The sequence below is a fragment of the Poecilia reticulata genome, linkage group LG6 (assembly GCF_000633615.1).
Source record: "Poecilia reticulata strain Guanapo linkage group LG6, Guppy_female_1.0+MT, whole genome shotgun sequence".
NCBI lineage: Eukaryota > Metazoa > Chordata > Actinopteri > Cyprinodontiformes > Poeciliidae > Poecilia > Poecilia reticulata.
Genome location: NC_024336.1, coordinates 13,060,934 through 13,082,785, shown reverse-complemented (window position 1 = coordinate 13,082,785; position 21,852 = coordinate 13,060,934). Strand labels below are relative to the sequence as shown.

The 21,852-nt window shown below is 36.6% G+C and overlaps 1 protein-coding gene across 4 annotated transcripts in view; it reads right to left on the bottom strand.

The window, feature by feature from the left end:
• LOC103465999 (voltage-dependent calcium channel subunit alpha-2/delta-1) overlaps positions 1-21,852 on the bottom strand; it is a 70,463-nt gene that overhangs the window by 33,081 nt on the left and 15,530 nt on the right. For 3 of the 4 annotated variants that reach the window (XM_008411258.2, XM_008411259.2, XM_017305430.1), the window contains exons 5-11: positions 14,191-14,250; positions 13,019-13,054; positions 11,997-12,126; positions 5,974-6,105; positions 4,540-4,609; positions 3,648-3,698; positions 3,328-3,427 (exon numbers count right to left, since the gene is read on the bottom strand). In XM_008411258.2, the coding sequence (XP_008409480.1) occupies positions 3,328-3,427; positions 3,648-3,698; positions 4,540-4,609; positions 5,974-6,105; positions 11,997-12,126; positions 13,019-13,054; positions 14,191-14,250 (579 nt within the window). Of the gene's footprint in view, positions 1-3,327; positions 3,428-3,647; positions 3,699-4,495; positions 4,610-5,973; positions 6,106-11,996; positions 12,127-13,018; positions 13,055-14,190; positions 14,251-21,852 lie in introns of those variants that run through there. The other variant, XM_017305431.1, reaches the window with a different exon arrangement.

Below are 21,852 nucleotides of genomic sequence, written 5' to 3'. Positions count from 1 at the left end.
CAGGGACAGACACACATCACTGTGTGAACATGTGCATAAAAAAAGAAAAGTTTTTCTCTTTTCTTYCCCCCCCCCTCTTTTTTTTTTACATGTTTAATTCTAATAGTTCCCAACAAGTTATGTTTATGGTATTATTTACAGTTTTAGATTGCTTTGCCTGTAGGTTTAAAGTGTAAGTAAAACTGTATTAAAATGTAACAAGTTCCTAAAAAAAACAACAACACTGCTAGAGCTGTAATCGTTGGGCTCTTTTGGTTTGTATTTAGCTTCTTTTCAGAATATTCCATCTTTTGTTTTTCATGTTTGGGTAATTAGTCTTTATTCTGTTTTTCAGTATTTAAGAGCTTATATTGTGCTCCGTATTGCAGGCTTTAGTTACATTTGATCTCTATGGATCTTTGGAACTGTTTTCCTATTTTTTGTCACCTCTTCGCAATCTGTATTTGCGTATCTGTGTACTCCTCATGAAAGTAATTACATTTATTTAAATAGCACCTATTATAGTCAGAATCACAAAGTGCTTCACAAAGAGACAAACATAAAAACAATATAAAAACTGGCATGAATGGTGGCAGTCTAATTAAAAGTCTGTCAGTATCAAAGAGTCTTTAAAGATTTCCAGAGCCTCAACCAGAAAAGCTCGATCTTCATGAGTTTTAAAATGAGTCTGCGGTATGACCAACCACCTCTGATTAGATGATCCTGGAGTCCTACAGGAACAAAAAGGCTCCTAGAAAATAGCACTCTGAGATTTGTATATATGTGGGTGTTTACTTCTTCTATAATATCTTGCTAGTTTTTTGTGTTCCTCGATCTATCTTAGCATCCTTCAGTGTCTCAACTCCATGCCTTTCCTAGCTGTCTCACATTTCGCCAGAAGTGATTTATTTATTTTTTTTGTCTAAATCATATTTTGGCAAAAAAAGAGAGGTGATGACCCAAAGACCCAAGCTTAAATTAACTAACGATACCATAATACAATACCAAACAGATATGGACACCTGCATTAAGAGAAAATCATGTCCATGAACGTCACAAAGTAGATAAGTGACAGAGTTCAGCTCTGGCAGAGTCCAACCAGCACTGGGAACAATCTTGACTTTGTGCCTAGAATGCCGCCAACACAGCTCTTGCTTTGGGTATACATGACCTGGTTAGCCCTTACAAGCACCCAGCATGCTACAAATTACCTGGAGGGGACAAAAGGTAATTTGTCTACATTCACTGCATTCAGTAATTCAAACCATTCACACACTGACGATTGTAATCTACATACTAACTACTTAGGGAAGTGTCTTTCTAAGGACACAAAAACTGAAGAGGATGGATCACAGGCTTGCACTGCAACACACTATTTGCAGTACGAAGCCCTACTTCCTGAGCAACCATTGCACCAACAAGCACACAGCACCACTCCAGCACAGTAACTGTACTGAAAATCAGGAGGTGATTCATTCATATTGTAACTCAAAGACTCTCCAACACAGTTTGTGGACGTGATGTGATTACGCTGTTTCACAGCAGCACAGAAACATATTGTGTATGTGAGGTGTACTGCAAGAGTTAGGATATTCACACTTTCTAATCCTTGAGTCAACTATGTAGGCCAAACGCAAAACAATATAATGCTTCAATATGCTTATTGTGACTGAAGATTGAACACTATGCAAATGCATTTTCAGCCACATTTAAATCAGATAAGTAAAAGATAATTGTCCCTAGTGTTGTTGTGCCCCGCACTGGTGTGCCTATCACTTTTACTTTTTAGTCCCCCTTCCTCTCATTTTCATCCCTTTCTGTACCCAAGTCTATTAAGATAATATGGACGGAGTTGTGTATGAGCTTAGTTCCGTGTAGCTTGACACAACAATACCCGCTACCTTGGAAAAGCGAAGCGAGTATCCTGAGTCATGCAGTACCCAGACTGTGCTGCAGGAGGCGMTGTTTCACTCTGCACAAATGAAGTGTTATAGCCAGTGAGCAGATCTTGTGAATGGATCACTTTAACATACTTATTCTGGAGATTCAGTACACTCAAACGAACTTCTGTTTCCATCAATAAATGTAGTGTTCAGTGACAGTGATTGAAGAGAATTTAATTTGACTGAAATGTAAAAAAATATGTTTACAGTAATTTATGGGCGTAAACTTTTGTTGCATCAAATACATTTGACACAATGTATTCTTAAACTTCCTATCACCATTGTTTGCTCCGTCCATCCACCCATATCCTTATCCTCATCCATATCCTATTGAGCTTTTTATCAGCTTAAATCATTTAGGTGCTTTTTACAAGCATGCAGTGGGAGAAAAATAAATAAAAACTCATCTCTTTTAGTCTAACTCACTACGCTCCCCAACTGAGTTTGTTGATTGCAAATCTTTGCAAAGTCTCAGGACTGCAATGGAACGGAATGTATTGTTTCAAAGACAAAAGAGTTCCCATGGAGGATAGGCAGAGCCTGAATGTCTGTCTTTGTGCAGGGAGAAAGCAGACAGCTCCAATCTCTGTAAAGACCCATCTCAATAAAGCCCTCCACAGGTACCAATTAACTAATTTCCAGATTGTTTTTCTTTTCTGAATGTAATTACAAAACGTGGTGGGTCTTGAGTACATGGAAAGATGTAGAGGGAAAAATGTTAGGGGTGACTGGTGAATGAGAAGAATAAAAAATGAACGAAAAGTAGGTGGGAACAGTGACGGGAGGGAAGATGCAGTGTTGTGCAAAGATGAGAATGTGGCGTGTAAACAAATGTGCTAAAACAAAACAGCGGATGGAGGTATATGATAAAAACCTCAAAGGTCTTGTATCCCATATAGATGAAAGGAACAAATATAAGAATTTAAAGGCAAAGAGAGAGATGGATGACTGCTTCCTGGGTTCAGTGCTGTCACAGCACAGCTTTAATTTCTTGAGGAGCAGTGGGTTTGTTCAGCCATATTTGTGTCCACATCTGTAGATTGAGGTGGATGTTTGGGGGCATGACGGGCAGAGTTTTAATCTTTAGCAACAAATAGAGCAGTAGGTATTTCATTAAATATCGGTTTTATGGTGTCCATGAATCTATACTTCATTACTTGTCTCCATCTCTTTGCCCCTAGTGAATATTTAGGTCTGCATAGCCATGTGTTGAATATGTGCAGGCATGAGTAGATTAAAAAAATAATAATTTGAACATACTCTGAATAAAGTGGATAGTAATAATAATAGACAATAATTTACATTTAGACCTTCAAAATGCACTTTTCACTCTTTGTTTAATCTGGACATGTACTGTAAGACCCCTGGCAAAAGATGACCATGTGAAAAACGAAATAATACTTACATAAACAACATTGACGTAATCATCATCAGACAATGTCTCTAGCATCTCACTGACAGAGGTTCTGATTAGTTTCAGAGTCAGACCTGAGACACTACCACTCCTGTAAGAAAAAAAAGAAAAGAAAAAATGAAACATTGGACAGCTTTTCACTCAGTATCAGCTCATTTCTTCTGTGAGACTGTAGTCTGAATAGTAAAAAATTGAATTTGCCTTAAGAAATACAGAACATTATGAAGTAGGTAAAAAAAAAAAACACATCAAGAGTAGAGAAGAAAATGTGAAAAAGATAATGGATCTGTGAGGATATTTCATGTACTCACGCATCCACAAGGATTAGCATATCTTTGGGTGAGGCAGCCCCTTGAATGTACCTTAATGAATGATAAAAAAAAGAACATTTCTGGATTAAGACTTACAAATTTTGATTCACAGTTAATATGCCAACTGACATTATAATGATTTACCCAAAGGTAACACATTTAATTGTTCCATTTTTTATGGACTAGAGGGGAAATTACTACAAAGTTAATAAAAAGGCTTTGCACTATTAATGTTGGAAAAGTGTTTGCAAATAACCATGTCCCTGACTAGAAACTGTGAACGTCCGCTTATAATTGCCGTCAGATCTTTAAAACGGATTATTCCAATAACATGTGTGTATCTCATCACTTAAAGTGGAAACGGATTCAAATTGGCTTTTGGAAATATTTGAAATGCATTTTGCTTACAGCACGTAAGACAACTCTTTCTGAACAGTAACCCACAACCCAAAGAAGAACTGTACATATGTCAATAAGGATAGCAATGTAATGTGAAACGTTCTGTATGCACATGCACCGGCCACTTTATTAGGTACACCTTGCTAGTACTAGGATGGCCCCCTGTTTGCATTCATAGCTGCTTCAGAGATTTGTGTAGACATAAACATGATGAAATTTTTATGCAGATTTGTCGGTTTTATATCCATAGTTTTAAACCCAGAGTGTCAGTCTCCTGTTCCTTCACATCCTAAAGGAGGTGAATTGGATTTGGTGACCAGAGGCTACTGGAGCGAATCCTGTCTCTTTCTCATTCTAATGAACTTTTCGAGATGAGTAAATGCATTAAGTTGCTAAAATGTCATTGTCTAAACTTGCATTTGTGATGATGGGCAATTGAACAGGTATACCTAATAAAATGGCAGATGAGCAAATTTCTTCCCAGTTTTATTACCATGGCCTCCTGCGGACATCATACAGATCAATTTTGCTGGGAGTTTTGCGAGCATCCATCCACGGAGAGGCTATAAAAGGAGATCAAATGTAGGCTTATTATAATCTTGCTTATTATTAAATGGAATTAACACTAATTCCTATTTTGGTTCAATTTCTGACACATTAAACTGCGAGACTGTTAAACTCTAGCAATATGCAGCGCTAAATATGGCTCAGCAGTGAGTCACTGTCTAACATGATAGGACACATTTTATAATGACAGCTGGCCAGTTGGATGGACTCGTAAATTCATCACACCATGTTCACTGCAGCACGTTTTATGCTATTCTAAAATAATACCAGGAGGAAAGAATTGGATGTGCAGGCTTTCTACTTTAGAGAGAGCCACAACAAATGCAAGTCTGCAGGAGCATAGAGTATGTTCAGACCTGTCATGCATGTTATGGGGTTAACAGCTTTGAAATGACAGTTATGACTACACATTTTCACTCATTTTAATCTCCCCATTAGTTAATGTGCTTCTGTTGGTAAATATTGTGACCAGTTGCCAAAGACTGTTTTGATCCCTGTTTTAATGCCAAAAAAGGTTTGACAAAGCAATATAGAGACTCTTCCAGACCTCTGATGGCAATTAGTCTTGGATTTATTTATAAAACTTTATTTAACCAGGTGAGTTAGAAAGAAATAATTTGTTATTCACAAAAACAATATTAAAATTTTTACAAAGGTTATATCTATGCATAATTATGCACTGTTTGTGTGAATTTGGACTGCACCATATGTTGTAAAACAATTTTGTAACATATCAGATAAATATCAGATGTTAATTTTGTAACATCTGATATTTATATGTTATAGGTAAGACCAGGGGTGTCCAAACTCGGTCCTCGAGGGCCAGCGTCCTGCATGTTTTAGTTTTCTCCCTAGTGATAGTTACAACCTCCTCAGCAAGTCAATGTGCTCTTTAGGCTTTCTAATGAGCCATCATTTGATGCAGGTGCACTAAACCAGGGCGAGAACTAAAACATGCAGGATGCCGGCCCTCGAGGACTGACTTTGGGTTATACGGACTGCTTTGTTAAAATTGTGGTTTTGGAGATGCTTCTACCCAGTTGTTTAACCAACATAATTTTTACTCCTGTCAAACTTGCCAGTCACTATCTTTTCCCGCTTCTAACATTAATTTAATGATGTTGATTATTATAAACCTGTTGCCTTATGCATAACACCTAACAACATGAAGTGTGATGAAAACCTAACCAATGATTCATCTCATCCGTTAGTAGTCATTATGTTACTTGTGATCGGTGTAGCATCAATTCTACAGTGCATCATCGCATAGGATTACTAAGAGAAACACAAGATGTTTTCTGTAGCCACAGGCTGTATCTTGGGATAACCAAAGTATTAATTAATTTATTTATTTATTTACCAGGGTAGTAGCGAGCCAGGCCTGTAGCACTGCCAAACACCTGCCAAAGAAGTGTTGGGTCATCTTCTCTGTTCTTTTTAAAGACATCCTCCAATGCCTCTGTCCAGTTCAGCTCATTCAGCACGATGGTTGCTATAACATAAAGATGCACAAATACATACTTTGTGTCAAAAGACAACATAGTACAAACTAGACAATCATGTGTCAGTTGAATAAGGTATATTACTGATATATATTTTCAGTTTTATTATTTATTATTATTTCTGAAATAAACTACACAATAAACTACACTTGGAGAAGAGAGGTAGACTTTGTCTACCTCTCTTCTCCAAGGTTCATTACAAACACACCACTGTAATTTGTACTCACAGGTGGGATGGCCTTTTTCAGGCTTCCCAAAGGAACTCCCATTGGTTAACTTTTACTTACAAGCCTCCTGACAGCCTATGTTTGTACTGCAATTGCACTGAGAAATGTTGACTCTTCTGCTTTTAACTCACACAAATTGCTGCTTTGTTCTGTCCTTGTTGGTCAGACTGAATTGGGTAAGAAGACTTTCGTTCATTCTGCTCCCTCTTCTTGAAACTTGCTACAAGAAACTTTGAAATTGACAGAATTTATCTTGTTTTATGCATTTACATCCAAACTAAAGGGTCTTGAGGTCGATTCAATGACATGTACCTATTTTTACAGCTTGGCATTTTCTTTTAACTGTAATTTGTCTGTTGTATTTGTTGCTGACTCTTTGGCCAAGTTTTTAATCTAAAGGGGTTTTTACCTTGATAAAATAAAGGTTAAAAATATGTACTTATTCATTTTTTACACAATACCAGCTTGGCATTAACCACTGCTACAAATTTGTTGTAGATGCACAGTTCCATTAGTTTAAGCTGATCTTTTATAGCAGAGCAAGACACGCTTAAAAAAGAAACAACAAACAGGAGCGGCGTCAAAAATGAAACTAACAACCCAAATATTTAGATTATCAGTGTAGTTTATTTGTAAGATCAGATTTGAATTTTTTGTCACAATTCTGTAGTTCCGCAATTGTCTGTGTTTGCCTGGTCAATACAGTTTAGAGGACACAGATGAGCCTGTCAGAATGCTGTGGAGAATAGTCAAAGACACGTGGGCATCCAAGATTAACACATTCATCAAGATTCACAGACAGACTCACTCAGCGTCGGCTCATTTGCTCAGCAGGACACATGAGCAAATATTTGTCCAGCTCAACAGCAAATGCCCATGTTTAGCCACCAATAAAAGTGGTGGTATTCAGGAAGGAACTGCTATGTTGCTGGAAAATTAATCTGTTTTATTTTAAGAGTGCTTATCATCAGAAACACCCAGCTGCCTGTGTGCGTCTGTCTGTGCTTCCATCACTGCATCCGTTTGATTGATAGTGTGTGTTGTGAGAGGCAACAGGCATTATGGATGTAATGGCACAGGACCAAGGCAGCTCAGAGCCACATAACCCTGACTATGATTGATGGAGACGCAACATGTGCCATCGCAACTCAATCTTTTCTTTGTCTAGCTACTACTGCTGTTCAGTGACACAATTTTCAAAATATCTTCGTATTCTGACGATTTTTCATTTAACCACTTAAACCTTTTTAACGCTAGATCTGAAATACATTAAAAGATACAAGTAAACAAATTATTTAATTCCTTTTTTTACTTAAGAAAATAAATAAATCTTTTGCCTAAATGCAATAACATAACATTCCTTTAGTGTTCGCTTGGTCATTTGTAGCAAAGGATGCATCTACAGCTAAAAAAATATGTCAATTGTTAAAATACAAGTTAGAACATTAACTTTTGTAAACATCAGCTCTTCCCGCTTTACATCAATGCAGTGTAGGTGTTTTTCTTTTGTGGACTAATTGACAACATATGCAACAAGTTTTTTTTTCACATAATTTGAGGCTAAAACTATGCCTCTTCTGAGTAGAACAAAATTATAGACAAAAGATTTTTCAACAAAAATGAAGTATATGTTTTGTACAGTGGATAGTTACTGGTCTGAGGGTGTTATCCCTTCATCAGTTCTGAGGGTGTTATCCCTTCATCAGTTGGAATGTTTTAGAGTCACTCCAGTTAATAATGAATCATTTACTAAATTGGTTGATTGTGTCGATAACCGATTAATCACAATTAATCTGAATAATTGTTTCAGCCCTAATATATATATATATATGTGTATTTGTAATTGAAAGATAATAATGTAAAGGAATTATGTTTTCTATCTGTTTAGATATGTATATGTGACCACATTGGGCTCCTATACTGAGTGTGAAGTGGCTCATTGATGTGCTAAGCAAACAATGTTTATCTATGTGCATGTCTCACGAGGACAGCATTAATGAAGGCTTGGATGCCAGGAGTACATGTGTCATTAGGAAAAGGAGGCAAAAAAGCAGGCAGTGCGTGGGAGTGCAATTAGTAATGTATTTCGTCATTAACTATAACATTTCAAAGAAAAATAAGGGGGTGATACTGAGAATTTAAATGTTGTATTTTATTATTTTACCTTAGGATCAATCAACCAACAACAAAAATCAAGTGGATAAATAATGCATCATCGCACAAGCCAGCTGAGAACACAGTGCCTCCAATGTGTATTGAGGCATTGCTTAATTTCAYTAAAGTACTTCATGACAAAGGGTCACAAGTCGGTGCACCCCTATTAAAAACTAGTGAGGTGTACATGTGGACTCAGGCCTGAATCTTCACAGACACATAAAGACAAAATACTTTCTCATCAACATAACTATCTCACCTTTTTGGCATAATTCACTACTATATRTCATTTYTCATTTGTGTCCACACAATACCTACCGAACATKTTYTTATTCCACCTGTAACTTTAACTTACATCTCCAATCACCATTTTTCCTCTACMTGGGAACACTTTCCACCACTTCAGTCGRCAGTTTGGCARAAATCCARGCTGGATACGYCTCTGATGCTCAGAGTATCTCTGTATACTTACTACCAGAACCCAGATAACATGCCAAAACAGGAMTAACAGTTTTAATGAAGTAAAAATCCCCAAATCACCTGCGTCTACCCACCAACCATGTCCCTTATTTGTACCTGGGGTTATCATGTCAGCAGAAGTGTTACACATGTAACCTTGGAGCCAGACGGTTCACCAGCAGGCTGAAATCCATGCTGTGGAAATCCATGCTCCATCCTGCTGTCTCTCTAAGTCAGTCCTGACGCACTTCCTTCATTCAGCTGTGCAAGATTTTTTTTGTTTGTTTTTTTTCTCTTGATCTACATACAAACACAGAAATCCAGTTTCTGTGTTTGTCCAGAACAAACAGAAAAAAGTGAACRAGCTTGAGTGAACAAGCAGCACTACGATTCGGTGGGTAAACCTTCCAGTAACCAGACTCATGTCACCTAAGCTCACTGAGAGCTTCCGCTGTGGTCATCATATGCTTAAGACGAGCACTGAACCCTTTTCATCACATCAGACAAGCACTTCAAAGCACAAAATGAARAAAATAAGACAGAACACATGCGAGTGCAGAGACAATGCACAGTGCATAGCTAAGACATTCAACATCCAATCCTTAACTCATTGACATTCAGCTTGAGAAGTTGTAATGTCATAGAGACTCTAGAGAATCCAATTATTCTGGACTATTTAAGGTAAATGTCAGCACATGATGATGAAATGATCAGAAATCGACTTTTATTACATGCAGCCCACAACTGCTTTGTAACAGTTTACTCTAAAATGTACAATTTTCCATTGGCAGTCTTTTTTTATTCTTTGGTTATTCAAGTATGTACGTTTATAAGTGAGATTACAAGAACACCTGCASTGATGCAAGGCAGAAAACAAGACAGAAGTATTGGTACAAAAATCATACTATTGCAAAAACTGCACAACTACTTAAGTCAGTAATGTTATCATTAAGTCTCTATTTAATGTTTCCAAATCTTAGTCCTTTGTGCTTCAAGAATTGGCACAGCAGCAGCAAAGCCAGAGTCAAATCTGACAGTTTTAGTTCATTTCATTACATTGTACAAACAAATGTGAAAATATACTAAAACAAATAATTAAATTCCTCGTTTCTTTCTGTCTTCCTTTCTTTCTTTGATGATTTTCAGATTGATAAAATGTTGCTCGTTATCTGGAGTATGTTCACAGTTTTAGATTTTGTGGGCATTCAAGTTCACATGAAATTGATGACTGTAATGATTTMAATTTGTGTTACCCAAGTTGATCATTTCAACGGGACCTCTGCTCATATTCATTGATTGTTGMGCCATTAAGAGGAACGGTACAGCAGAAAAATGGGCAGGTTTCCAAGAGGGATRAAGTGTTAAAGATAAAAGTAAGAGCTGAGGTTTAAGCTTTGGTCTCTCACAGTTAAACTATATATAAAATATAACATTACAACAGTTACACATAGTATTACCTTTATATTTTCAGACGATTATTTCTGGACATGAATCAGTGMACAGTAATGGTATCTGCAGGTGCACGTCACTAGCTGGAGCAGTCAATAGATGCTGTCCAATCCAGTAATACATATTGATGGATATAACAGTGTGATTAAGTAGAACTGCTCTCCTCACTTCAATGCGCTCCACAGCACTGATCAAACACAGGAGGTTCACAACAGAAACTGTAGATCACTCTTCAAGCCATCGTTCAGTCATGTTTTAACAAACAAGACCTCAAGGTTCTCTAGACTCTGAGTTATTTCTCATATAGGATTTGAGAAAATAAAAATGGTGTGAAAATGGGTAAAACTGCATTTTTCTTGATTTGCATCAAAGTATTAAAAATGAGTTTGTGTTAAGGGCCATTATTGTTACAAACACACCAACAACATTGACCTTTACAAGGTGATCTGACTAAACTACCTCCAAGTGACATTTTTTTTTTTTTTTTGTCCAGCAGCAAGCCAGGACTACTCTTACAGAATACTACACAAGCACAATTTAACAATGCATAACATTTTTAAGAGGGATAAGAGGGCATTTTGGCACAAACCAAGYTGCTCTACAAAAGGCTGAAAGGTGTGTAGAAGTTGTTCTTGGCTTATTTGTGTCAGTTACACTGGCCTACTTGGTCATTAGGGTTATGCATCCAGGGGCCATGGTGTCATGATCATCACTGTGTGATAAGGTCAGAGACGCGTTGACAGAGGAAACAGCAAAAATGTTTTTTTAGGATTATATTTGAGCTATGGAAATAGTCTTCTGTTTAGGAGGCTGACCCAAAGCTCTTAAATAAATGTCTTCCATTGATTCTACTCCACAATGATCCCCTCCTTTCTCAATAATRGAGACTGTACTCTCCAATGGAAACTCCATGCCTTTTATAAGGTCAAAGTACTTTTGATAGTGAAAACAGTCCAAGTCCGCAAAAAGAACGGACATCATCATCGATCCTTTTAAATTAATGCCTAAACCATAACTTTTTCTACAGTGGTTGATCAGAATATTTAGAACCATCACTTAATTACTAGGTTTTTGATTATTCTATGTACTTACTTTTTAATTCTTTAAACTACACAACAAGCTGAACTGCTATTTTTGCATTGGCCAAATTTAATAAGTAGTGCATATCACAAAATTAAATTTACACTTAAATAAGTGTTCTTATTTGTGAACAATATTAATGGTTTCAGTCTAAAGACATGTATAAAATAATTCTATAATTCCTTTTTATGAAAATGGGCATGTTGTGCTTAATAATGCAATATGGACACATTTGAATTAGAAGATCCTCTTTTCACCAACAGCAAATAACAGAGCAGAAACCTCGAGAAGACCTCATTATACGGTTTCACTTCTTTTAAAAACATTATTTAGCCAAGGGCAAGTTTGCTGGGAGCAAAATCTGTTGACAAGATTTTATAATGGTTTGGTGTGTCAGCTGTATCCATGGTTACCAGTTGGGTTAGTGTGCATGTGTGCGTGTCTGCGTGCGTGAACGTGTGTGTGTGTGTGTGCGTGCGTGCGTGTGTGTGTGTGTGTGTGTGCAGACTCACAGCCATCATAGATGTCAGTGGGAATGTGGACAGCTGTATGGTTGTGATCAGTCAACCGTTTGAATGAAGGGTCCTCTTTAAAGTCTGGTCGAATCCTGAATTTTCTCCCCTCTGTCTCATTTGCATCCAGCTGTGGGGGAAAAAGGAAAATCAAGATGGATGCAGTAGTTTTGATCACAGCTTTCAGTAAATTTAACACTCTTCCTTGTTAGCATTTGACTTTRTGGCTTTATCTGTAAGCAAAGAAGCAGACAACTGTCCGGCAGTACATCCCCAACAAATTCTGTCAGATGTAATTTCATTACCACAGYTAATTTCATCCCCCAGGTAGTCGAATAAAAAATGAAGCATTATTGTCTGATAAAAGATGTGTTGTCTCTTCTTTTATAGATCATTCTCCCGAAAGAGGAGCGCCAGGAAGTGACACCATCTGTGTGTATTTTCAACCTCCCAATTTACATAAAAAGGGGGGTTTAGAGAAAGTACAATATGTAGTGAAAAGCAAAAACTGATGAGATATGAAAGAATGCACAGTAGAGAGGTGGTGAGGTGTTGAGAGAGGGAGAGGGAAAGAGATTCAGCAAGGAGGGAGGAGTGGAGGGTGGGGGGCGAACACTTGCTTCCTAATAAAGCAACAGCGTAGCCAGCTCATACATCTCATCTGTCAATTAGAGGAGAAGCATGGCAGAGACCTCTTCACCTGAGCGAGGGTGGGAGGAAAGATGACTGAAAGGAGGCTTGCATGGAAGAAGAGCCCAAGAAGTAGGGAAAGAGGAGGAGGGTGATACTGCAATAAAAAGCTGAGGGAATGATATAGAATATGGGGGCGGAGGGAAATTGTAAAAGTGGTGAATAGTAGGAATATTAGAGACAGAAGGGAAAATAGGCTTTAAAAAGAGCAGTGGCTAACACATCCATMTTCTCGTCCTATGTCTTAGTTTTATCTGTGAACTTTAAGAAACCATGGGAGTGAGAGTTCAAAGAAACCGGAAAAGTGTCGGGGGGGAAAAAAGCACACTTACGTTGTCCTTTGAATTGTAGTAGGCAATTTCATCATCCTGTAAAAAACAAAAACAAAAACAAAACGACATTTTGAATGCTTTTCAAAGAGTTGCACAACAAGCTAATTTACTAATTGGGAACTTATTAAAACCCAAATACCATAATATTTTAGAACCAGAAAACCTTAAGATCTTGAAATAACAACATGTGCATGACATGTTCTGCCATTTTATTGATTTTCAAAGCAAATGCATACTTTTTCTAACACTAAAAAGTCTATTGAGTCATTCATGGATAAAGACCTGGACTGTAACAATWTCTGAAAATCTGTCCCTGTAATCATAACAAAGAGTTTTCTAATGGGAATGTTTTTATTAGATTTGTCCAGAAGAAAAAATATAAACTAAGCAGTTTTGTTACAAAAGTCATCTWTGTCAGAAATGTGAATATGTTCTGTGTATGTAAACAAAAAATGCATCCACATTATAAATAATTTGAATAATGAAATATCAACTCAAACTGAAAAGTGAGGATACAACACACTTTATGCCTGGATATGACAGATGAATCAAGAAGCTAGTCAACAGGCTGATTTCTACTGAAATTGAAAAGTTAAAAAAAAGTATATTTTCCTTCAAACCATTTTTAAACAGATTTTTTTTTTTGATGCGCTGCTTTATCTGTTTTATGGTAATGATGACACTGGATATTAAAGCTGCATGAATCATCTTAAATGTTTTTACTTTCTATGTTTACCTGTGGATGTTTTTCTGGTGACAGACCAACATAATCTTTTTGTAACGCTAGCAATTAAAAAAACTGACCATTATGACAGCAACATTTTACAGCCACGTTTAAAGCTGTCTCTATCATTCATTTGAAGTAGCGGCCACAATGTGTCACAACAAGGTGTATAATGTGCAATAAACCATAATTATGCAATAAAGATGTGATTATGGCTCCATTTCGCATGGAGGCTGTGATCTCTTTTTATGACAGATAACTGCAGCAATAACATCCACCAACAGCGTAAATATAAACCCTGACTTTTTCCAGRGTTATCTGTGTTTCTTGTTGTCTTATGTGTGTGTGCATGTGTGTAATGTGCATGTCGGCGTGCGTGTGTGTGCRTGTGTTTGTGTGTGTATACGTAATATATGTACTGTTCAGTGCATTTTTCTCTCCCTTTTACCTCAAACTCGTCTTTCCACGCATGTTCCTTCTGGAACACCTCTGCAGCTGTGGCCAGTTTCTGGGGGACAGAAATGAGAAAGGGCTTCAAATTAGAAACTGCCCAAAGGATGTTTCACAACAACAATCTAATATTAGACACTTACACAGAAGACAACACTTTTAAACGCATGGTGGAGACAATTCCAGAGACAAAGCAATGCGTATATTCTCATTTAAAWGATCTAAAACTACAGGGCTTTCACAGTCCTGTCAATGTGTGTCTATAACCATGAGTCTGCTTCTGGCAGTGATTTCCTTTCTGATCAACAGTGTCATCTCTATGGCCTGCAGTCCTGGGCTTTGTTCCAGACCCGTCAGCTGCTAAATATACAGACTAATCCAGTCATAAACAAACATACTCAATTTGGAGTCAACACAAGGTAGCTATGGTGAAATTATTATGCATGACTATGTTCTCAGTACTTCAGTTTAAAATGGCCATCTTCTGTTGTCTGTTAAATACTTGAAATTGATACCTTCAGATGTAATACTGCTTAGATCATTTTAGTAGTTTCATCTGGTTGTGTACATCWGACAGAAGAGCTATATACAAAGTTTTGAAGAATTTCATATAATCCTCAAGATTCAACGACTGTGTGCTTGATATATCTGTGTGTGATGTGTAGCATTACATGCTTTAAGGACTTGAGCAAAATATTATGTTAAGAAATCAAAGTCCTGTGTGATTTTATATATGTATATAAGTAGGTAAKGAATTAAAAATGCCACCAGTCCAGTCAGAAACATTGACACACTGCTGTTTAGTTGAGCATGAATAAAAAAAGTTGTCTATAGCCATTTAGCACTTCATACATCATTTTTGCAGACTTTGTATGACAATAACAGATAACATTGGGAGATAATGTTTATAAAATTCCACTTTCATCTCAGTGGTAGTGTATGAAAATGCACATGCAAATCTGCAAGAATATATACACTCCTCAAGAGGGCAGGCTGACTGGCTTGTTAAAAATTCATGACAGAGCCTTGACGAGGCTCCTTTCCCCTCCGGGGTATATGGGGGAGGGGGAGATTAGGTGTGGGAAGAAAAAAAAAAAAAACTAAATTTCCCTCCATTTTTCTCTATTCCTGTATCAACATCTCTAAACATGCAAACATGTAAAAATGGTGAGCAGAATCTCAAAACTTCTCAGTGTCCAGACTGGTGAGAACACCCAAATCAATCTCTTTAAACTAGGGTAAACTTTTACCTCATTACAGAGCAACTGCTAGTTGCTGCTTGGACCAACAGATTAGACATCAGCTGAAAATAAATTCAGCACTCCGGTGTTTTACTTAATGGGAGTGCATAACAGCTTCGGTAGCATGTTTGATCTAATTGCTCATTAAATTCTCTTTCAATTTTTGTGAAGGTCTACGCAATAATGAGTCCACTCTTTCAAAATATGTCTTCCATTTTTCAGCTTTATAAAGCTGGAATTGTACATGACTCCGGCCATTTGGCTTGTGGCAGTTGAGAGACAGAGATGTTTAAAAGCAAAGTGTGAAAACAAGTATCATAGGGATGAATACATTTGAAATAATAAMGGGATCAACCTGAGAATAATCTTGAATAGCATCCACAGAAAACATTGCMGAGACRAATTTTCACTCAGGCTGAACATAAAAGGTGCATGAACCAAGAACGGTGTGTAGTTGATAGCATCATTGCACTGTCCACGGTTATGTATTGTGAGACCATTAGGCTGTAACCACAGAATGCAGAAACCAAAGTTTGCCTGAGTAGAAGTATTGGAGAGGTAAAAACCCCACAGAGAGGTTTTGCTGCAAGACTCTTGCAAGTCTTATTGTCATGCTGCCAGGGCAGCCCAGCAGCCCACCATGCATTTAGTGAGAAAGCAGTTCACAGCTTAAAGGATAGACAGGGAAGATGAGACAAGCTCTGCTAAACCTCACCGAGCGTCTCAGGCTCCCTGTGTTTGTGTGTGCGTGTGTGTTTGTGTGTGTGTCAAGTCTCCACACGCCTAAAATCAATGGCCAATTCGAAGCAGCCCACCCCACTCCTAGACAACAAAGCGATACTCACAAAGGTCTAAAAGATCATTACACCCACACTCATATCTTTCCGTTCCCGATTCCAGATTGTCCAATCCAGAATGTCATTATTCCTGAATCCTTCAGGATTTAGGGTGGAAAATTTAAAAAGGAAGGAAATAAAAGAAAGAGTGAAAACGTCCCCACAAAGTCRTAATCACAGTTATCAATAAACAGTATGTTAAGAAAGATGAAAATGCAAGGCATTGATTATGGGGTTTATTAAAACAAATACTGAAAACTCATCTTACAAAACAGAAAGGTGAGCAAAGATTTTAAATCTTGCCTGAAAATGATGTATTGCAAACCTAATAGCGGTTATACACATTTTATTTATATTGTACTGTAGGAGGAGAGCAATAGGAAATATGTAAAGAGAGCATCGATTCAAACAGAGATGGGTGATATAATTTAAAAAGAAAGAGGCTAAGCCACAGAGGAGGAGTTGAGCTTCTGCAGCTGTTGGAACCCAGGGGAATACCCTGCTGCTGCACATTCTCTCTAAGGGCACCAGACTATCTGATGGGAATAGTCTACTGCTATTTTACATCGAACTCACTGTCTTTTTACTCTCAAGTGTATGTATGCAATGGATGCATGTATGAGTTGCTTTCATGTCAAAGCCATTTTGGAAAGTATAACACCTTATCATATTTAAAAAAAAAAATTTTCATAGCTAAATATGAACAACMAGATTTAGCATGAGCAGAAAACAACAAATAAATGGAAAAGGAAAGGGTCATTTTGATAACAACTCACTGACAGAAACATGTGGAACATAAAAGGACCAAAGAAATGATTTGGTCATTTTGCCTTTATGCAATGTTGCTAACATTTAAAAGCTGATGGATTCTAGGCAAAATCCATTAGCTGTTTTTTTGTTGTTTTTTTTTTAGTTAGTGCATTTAACTGGCACACAAACAACAAAGTGAATGAGGTTACATAAAGCCTTTCAAGCAAACACTAAATGTGGAAAAAAAATACACAAGGAAGCTYTTCCAGATGATGATATAGATGGAAAGTCCCAGATAACAGTTTTATACCCAGGGAACCAAAATTCTTATTCAGTGATATGCTGGGGATTACGCCACCTAAAGACCCAATGATTTACTATTCCTTTACTATCACTGCTTAGTCCATTCRATTCCACCAAACAGYTGGCTAAAGTGGGTTTAGAATATGCTTTATATTACATATTTGTATATKTTACTGAAATATGCAATTGTGTTTTGCTGCTGCCTATACATCTGTGATGCCTGCACTTTGAATTGTCTTGGGGGTGGAGAGGTAAGCAGGYAACATTTTACAACAGCAATTGTTAGAGCAGAACMTATCCAAACAAACCCAGCAAACTATTTGAAAAGTAGTATGTGTAACAAAAATAAAAGCACAATCAAAAGTCAAAAGACCAATCAGGAACCAAATAAAACCTATTGGGTTGAACTGACAAAAACTTTAAAGTCAAATAATTACATACCTAAAGGTGTTAAAGATGAAGTTAGAGGGGAAAAGAAAAGGTACAAGAAGCTTCTAGATATACATTTATTTTCAATGTAGGAATGTTGGCTTTAACCCAACTGTCCACACCTTAAATTAGACTTTAGCAAATAAAAGGAATATGATGGTATTGCAGCAAAGTTCCTCTGTTCCTTTTGAAGAGTTCAACTCGCTCTGTAGAAGGACATACAYAATTATTATGAAATTACCTACAAATTCTCTGATCAGTACCCCTGCAGTCATAACTGTGGAAGAACATGGTTTGGATTTCTTTGCATTGAGTGCATTCCAAATTGAAATTAAACTATTTTTTTTAAGTGACAGTATGTCCTTGCTATAGATGAAAGACCTTTTTGGATGTACGCATAAGATAGTCAGTACACATGTAGATAAAYGATTAATATATCTTCGCTGATGTTTTCACTAAAAATGTACTTCTTTAAGCAAATCGACAACTGTTGTCTTGAACATACWTTATTTAATTGTGCACATTTAAAGACTATATGTTTATAAAAGCACMATAGCCAAAAAACCTTATGTTCTTAAGACTAAATTACTCTAAGAGTAGTATAAGTCTATTGTAGGAAGAAAACAGTCATGTTTTGGCTTCATTTGAAGATATCCCATCCCAGTTGGATTTCATTTTTTTGCATTGTACACACTTTTCCCTGGACTCCCGTAAGTTTAGGAAGGATTTTTCATCTTTACTGCTTCCCACTTCTCTCTCTCTCTTTCTCTCATCACACATAAGCAAGAATGGAAATGGAAAGATAGAGACATATGCAGAACCTCTTGTCTGTTTAATATGATCAGCACAGAGCAGAGATGGGAGGTTGGGCAACATCTGCTCTTGAGACTGGCATATCTCTGATCATATCATAGCCTCTGCTCATTAGTGTGTTTCATCTGTAGACACACACACCCGCACCCCTACACATACAGACATTTGTGATTCACATACACATGCACACACACACAAAATTATCCCAATGTCACATCTTGTACAGAATAATATAAGACTGTCAATGGGGAACATTTTAATAAAACATGATGGAACTAAAGTCTCAAATACAAATTTAAACATAAGCATGGATGACCTGTACTGCTATGGTATTTTATCAAGTCCAAAGCACCCAAAAGTGCTTCACACTACATTCAGTCATTCGCCCATACACACACATTCACACACTGATGTCAATGGGAAGCATAATAAAATATGATGGAACTAAAGTCTCAAATACAAATTGAAACATATAATAATTGAAACACCTKAAGCGTACCTCTAGATGAATGGAGGTAGATAACTGAATGACTTAGCATTACACTGGGAATCTTTAAGATCATATCACTGCAGACACCAAAATTACACAAAATAATTATTTACACAAAATTGCATTGGGGGRAAAATAAAAAACCAATATCTGTATTGGTTTATAGAATCTAAAAGTCATAGACAAAAAGACATTTATATCATGATCACCATCAGAGGATAGTCATAAATGAATGGGCTGGTCAGCAATAACACCCAGCTGGGCTATGGTAATTACCTCATACTAAGAGATAGGAAATGCTCTTGAGACTTCTAACTTCTAAAGTAAGAGAAGCAAAGAAAAGTGACCCCAACTATTACTGGTTAAAGTGTGTCCTGAAACACCCAGTTTCCTTAAATCACRGCTAAAAACCACTGAATAGTAATTATAAGTGGACGTAGATCAATCCTAGTATGAATTGAAACTTTAATTTACTTCTCTTCAATTTGTCACTGTAATGTTATGTTTTTATTGTTTGTTTGTTGAGCCGTGTTTTTGTCATGCAATACACTTTGAACTGCCTTGTTGCTGAAATGTGCTGCACAAATGAACTTGCATTGACATCTAATAAGCCAATTCAGTAGAGACCTAGAAGCAGCACAGCAGTTATCAGCAATTTGTTTTTCTTTTATGATGTGTTTTTAATGTCTTTACTTAATGATTGTAAAATCATTATTGACTCTGAGCAAAAAAAAAAAGATGGTAGATAGAGCTGGTAATCCTCCACTTCATACAATCAATGCTCTTAATGTGGCCACATTTTCAAACATAACTACATCAAATAGGATGTGAGACAGAATTCCATGTAACAAAATCCTTCATTCAAGATAAAAACACACTAGCATAAATACACTTATGCTAGTGTGATCCTTTTTTTTATTATTATTTGTACCTTACAAAAGTTAAGTAAAATTCCAAACTATATTTGATAACATTTTATTATGTGTAACAAATTAGGCACAATGTAAGACATAGGTAACGTTTTCAGGCAAGAGCTTTATCACAATCTCATCAAACTATAATTAAAATACTTAATCACCAGACTTAATTAGATGCTTTAAAAAAGTAAGTTATTTTTAATACAGCTGCCTCAGGGTGAATGAATGATCAGCCTGTGCCTATGCTAATATGTTTCCATTTGTTACTTGTGTTATAATTATGGTATCCTCATAATGCTGGCACAAAATTTCTAATAAAAGCTGATAAAGTTTCCTTTGGATGACAATTTACAAATTGCTTTCCAATCTAAGCAGCCATGGTAATATTTTCTTTAACTGTAAAATCCCACTTAATTAAATTTTGTTATATTCATGTGTGATGAAGCCTAGTCAACAAACAAGCACAGTGATACCATGCATTTCAGCACCCACAATGGCTACCAGGAAAAATCRAAGAATTTCTCAAACATGCATGAAATAATCATGTATGGTACATTTTTGATGAGAGAATAACAGTGGAATCTGATGGAAAGATGGAAAAAAATCACCTTTACATAATAGTGCCACTTTAATAAGCAAGAAAAAAAATTGTCAAACCATCTACTCAACTAAGAGTAAAACAAAAGTATGTAAAACAAACAGCTACTCAGTACTGAGTAATTTCTTGTGATGTGCGGACTGCTTCTTTTACAACTGATGTTATCAAACAAATAGAAACATAAAATGTAGTGCAAATTGTGGTATTTTCAAAAATGGATATTTGAACAGTGCAAACTTATGCTAGATATTCTGTATACTGGATATTCTCTTGCCCTCCAAATGACACACCATGCTCAAGACAGTAAACAACACTTGAACAGGCCAGCTTGTGTATATATGAGAAGTCTCACTTTATCATAAATTGTGTGGGTGTCTGTCTGTGAATGTCTGGTTGAAATGTGCTTGTTTTCACTCAGTGAAAAGTTAGAGTAGCTACATTTTGAGTAGCTTCAAAATCATATTATTCAAGTAAAAGTAGAAGGTATGGTGCAATATAACTACCCATTAGAAGTATTTTTCTTTTTCATAAAGTTACTGAAGTAAATGTGAACGAGTAGATATAACTAATTACTGCATAACTCTAGTTACAAGGGATATAAATAAGCAGTAAATAAGCCTTAGAGTTTTGATGCTAGAAAAAAATAAGTAAATATAAGGCTGACTAGATACTGAGGAGAGGCTGGAAACCTTAGAGATTAACCGTAGCAGCCGTTTCCTTCTGGATTCACCCCACGTTGACCTTCAAAGCAGGTTTTCACCTCTAAACTTTGCAGCCTGCTAAAAAGAAGATGAGTGAGCCAAGTACTGGCTATAATGTATGCAAACAAATGGCAAAGTAGATCTGACTTGACATTATACGMGGGAAATGCAACAGCACTTTGCTTGCACAACACAAACATTTTGATTGGGCTTTTTCTTTTCACTAAAAAGGTGTCAGTCTTCTACTAACCCTGCTCATACATAACGGGGGCAATAAGCTGATTTCAGACAAAAAAAAAACACTGCTCTGTGTAGATGACACTTAAACCTTATGGAAATGTTCTGAACTTTCAGTATGTTACATATGAATTAGATCAGTGTTTTTTTCCATTGTGCAATTATAATAAAGAGAAACGTATGTGTACTACATCTTTGAAAAAGCTTGTTACAAATCTACTTGAATGTGGTTAAGTTCTTTAAACTACTATTAGCAACATTGGATTACAATATCAAAACCTTCTCTGGGTAGACAGAGATAAATCTAACCCTATTTAAGAAAAGTTTAACATTTAAGACCGACCA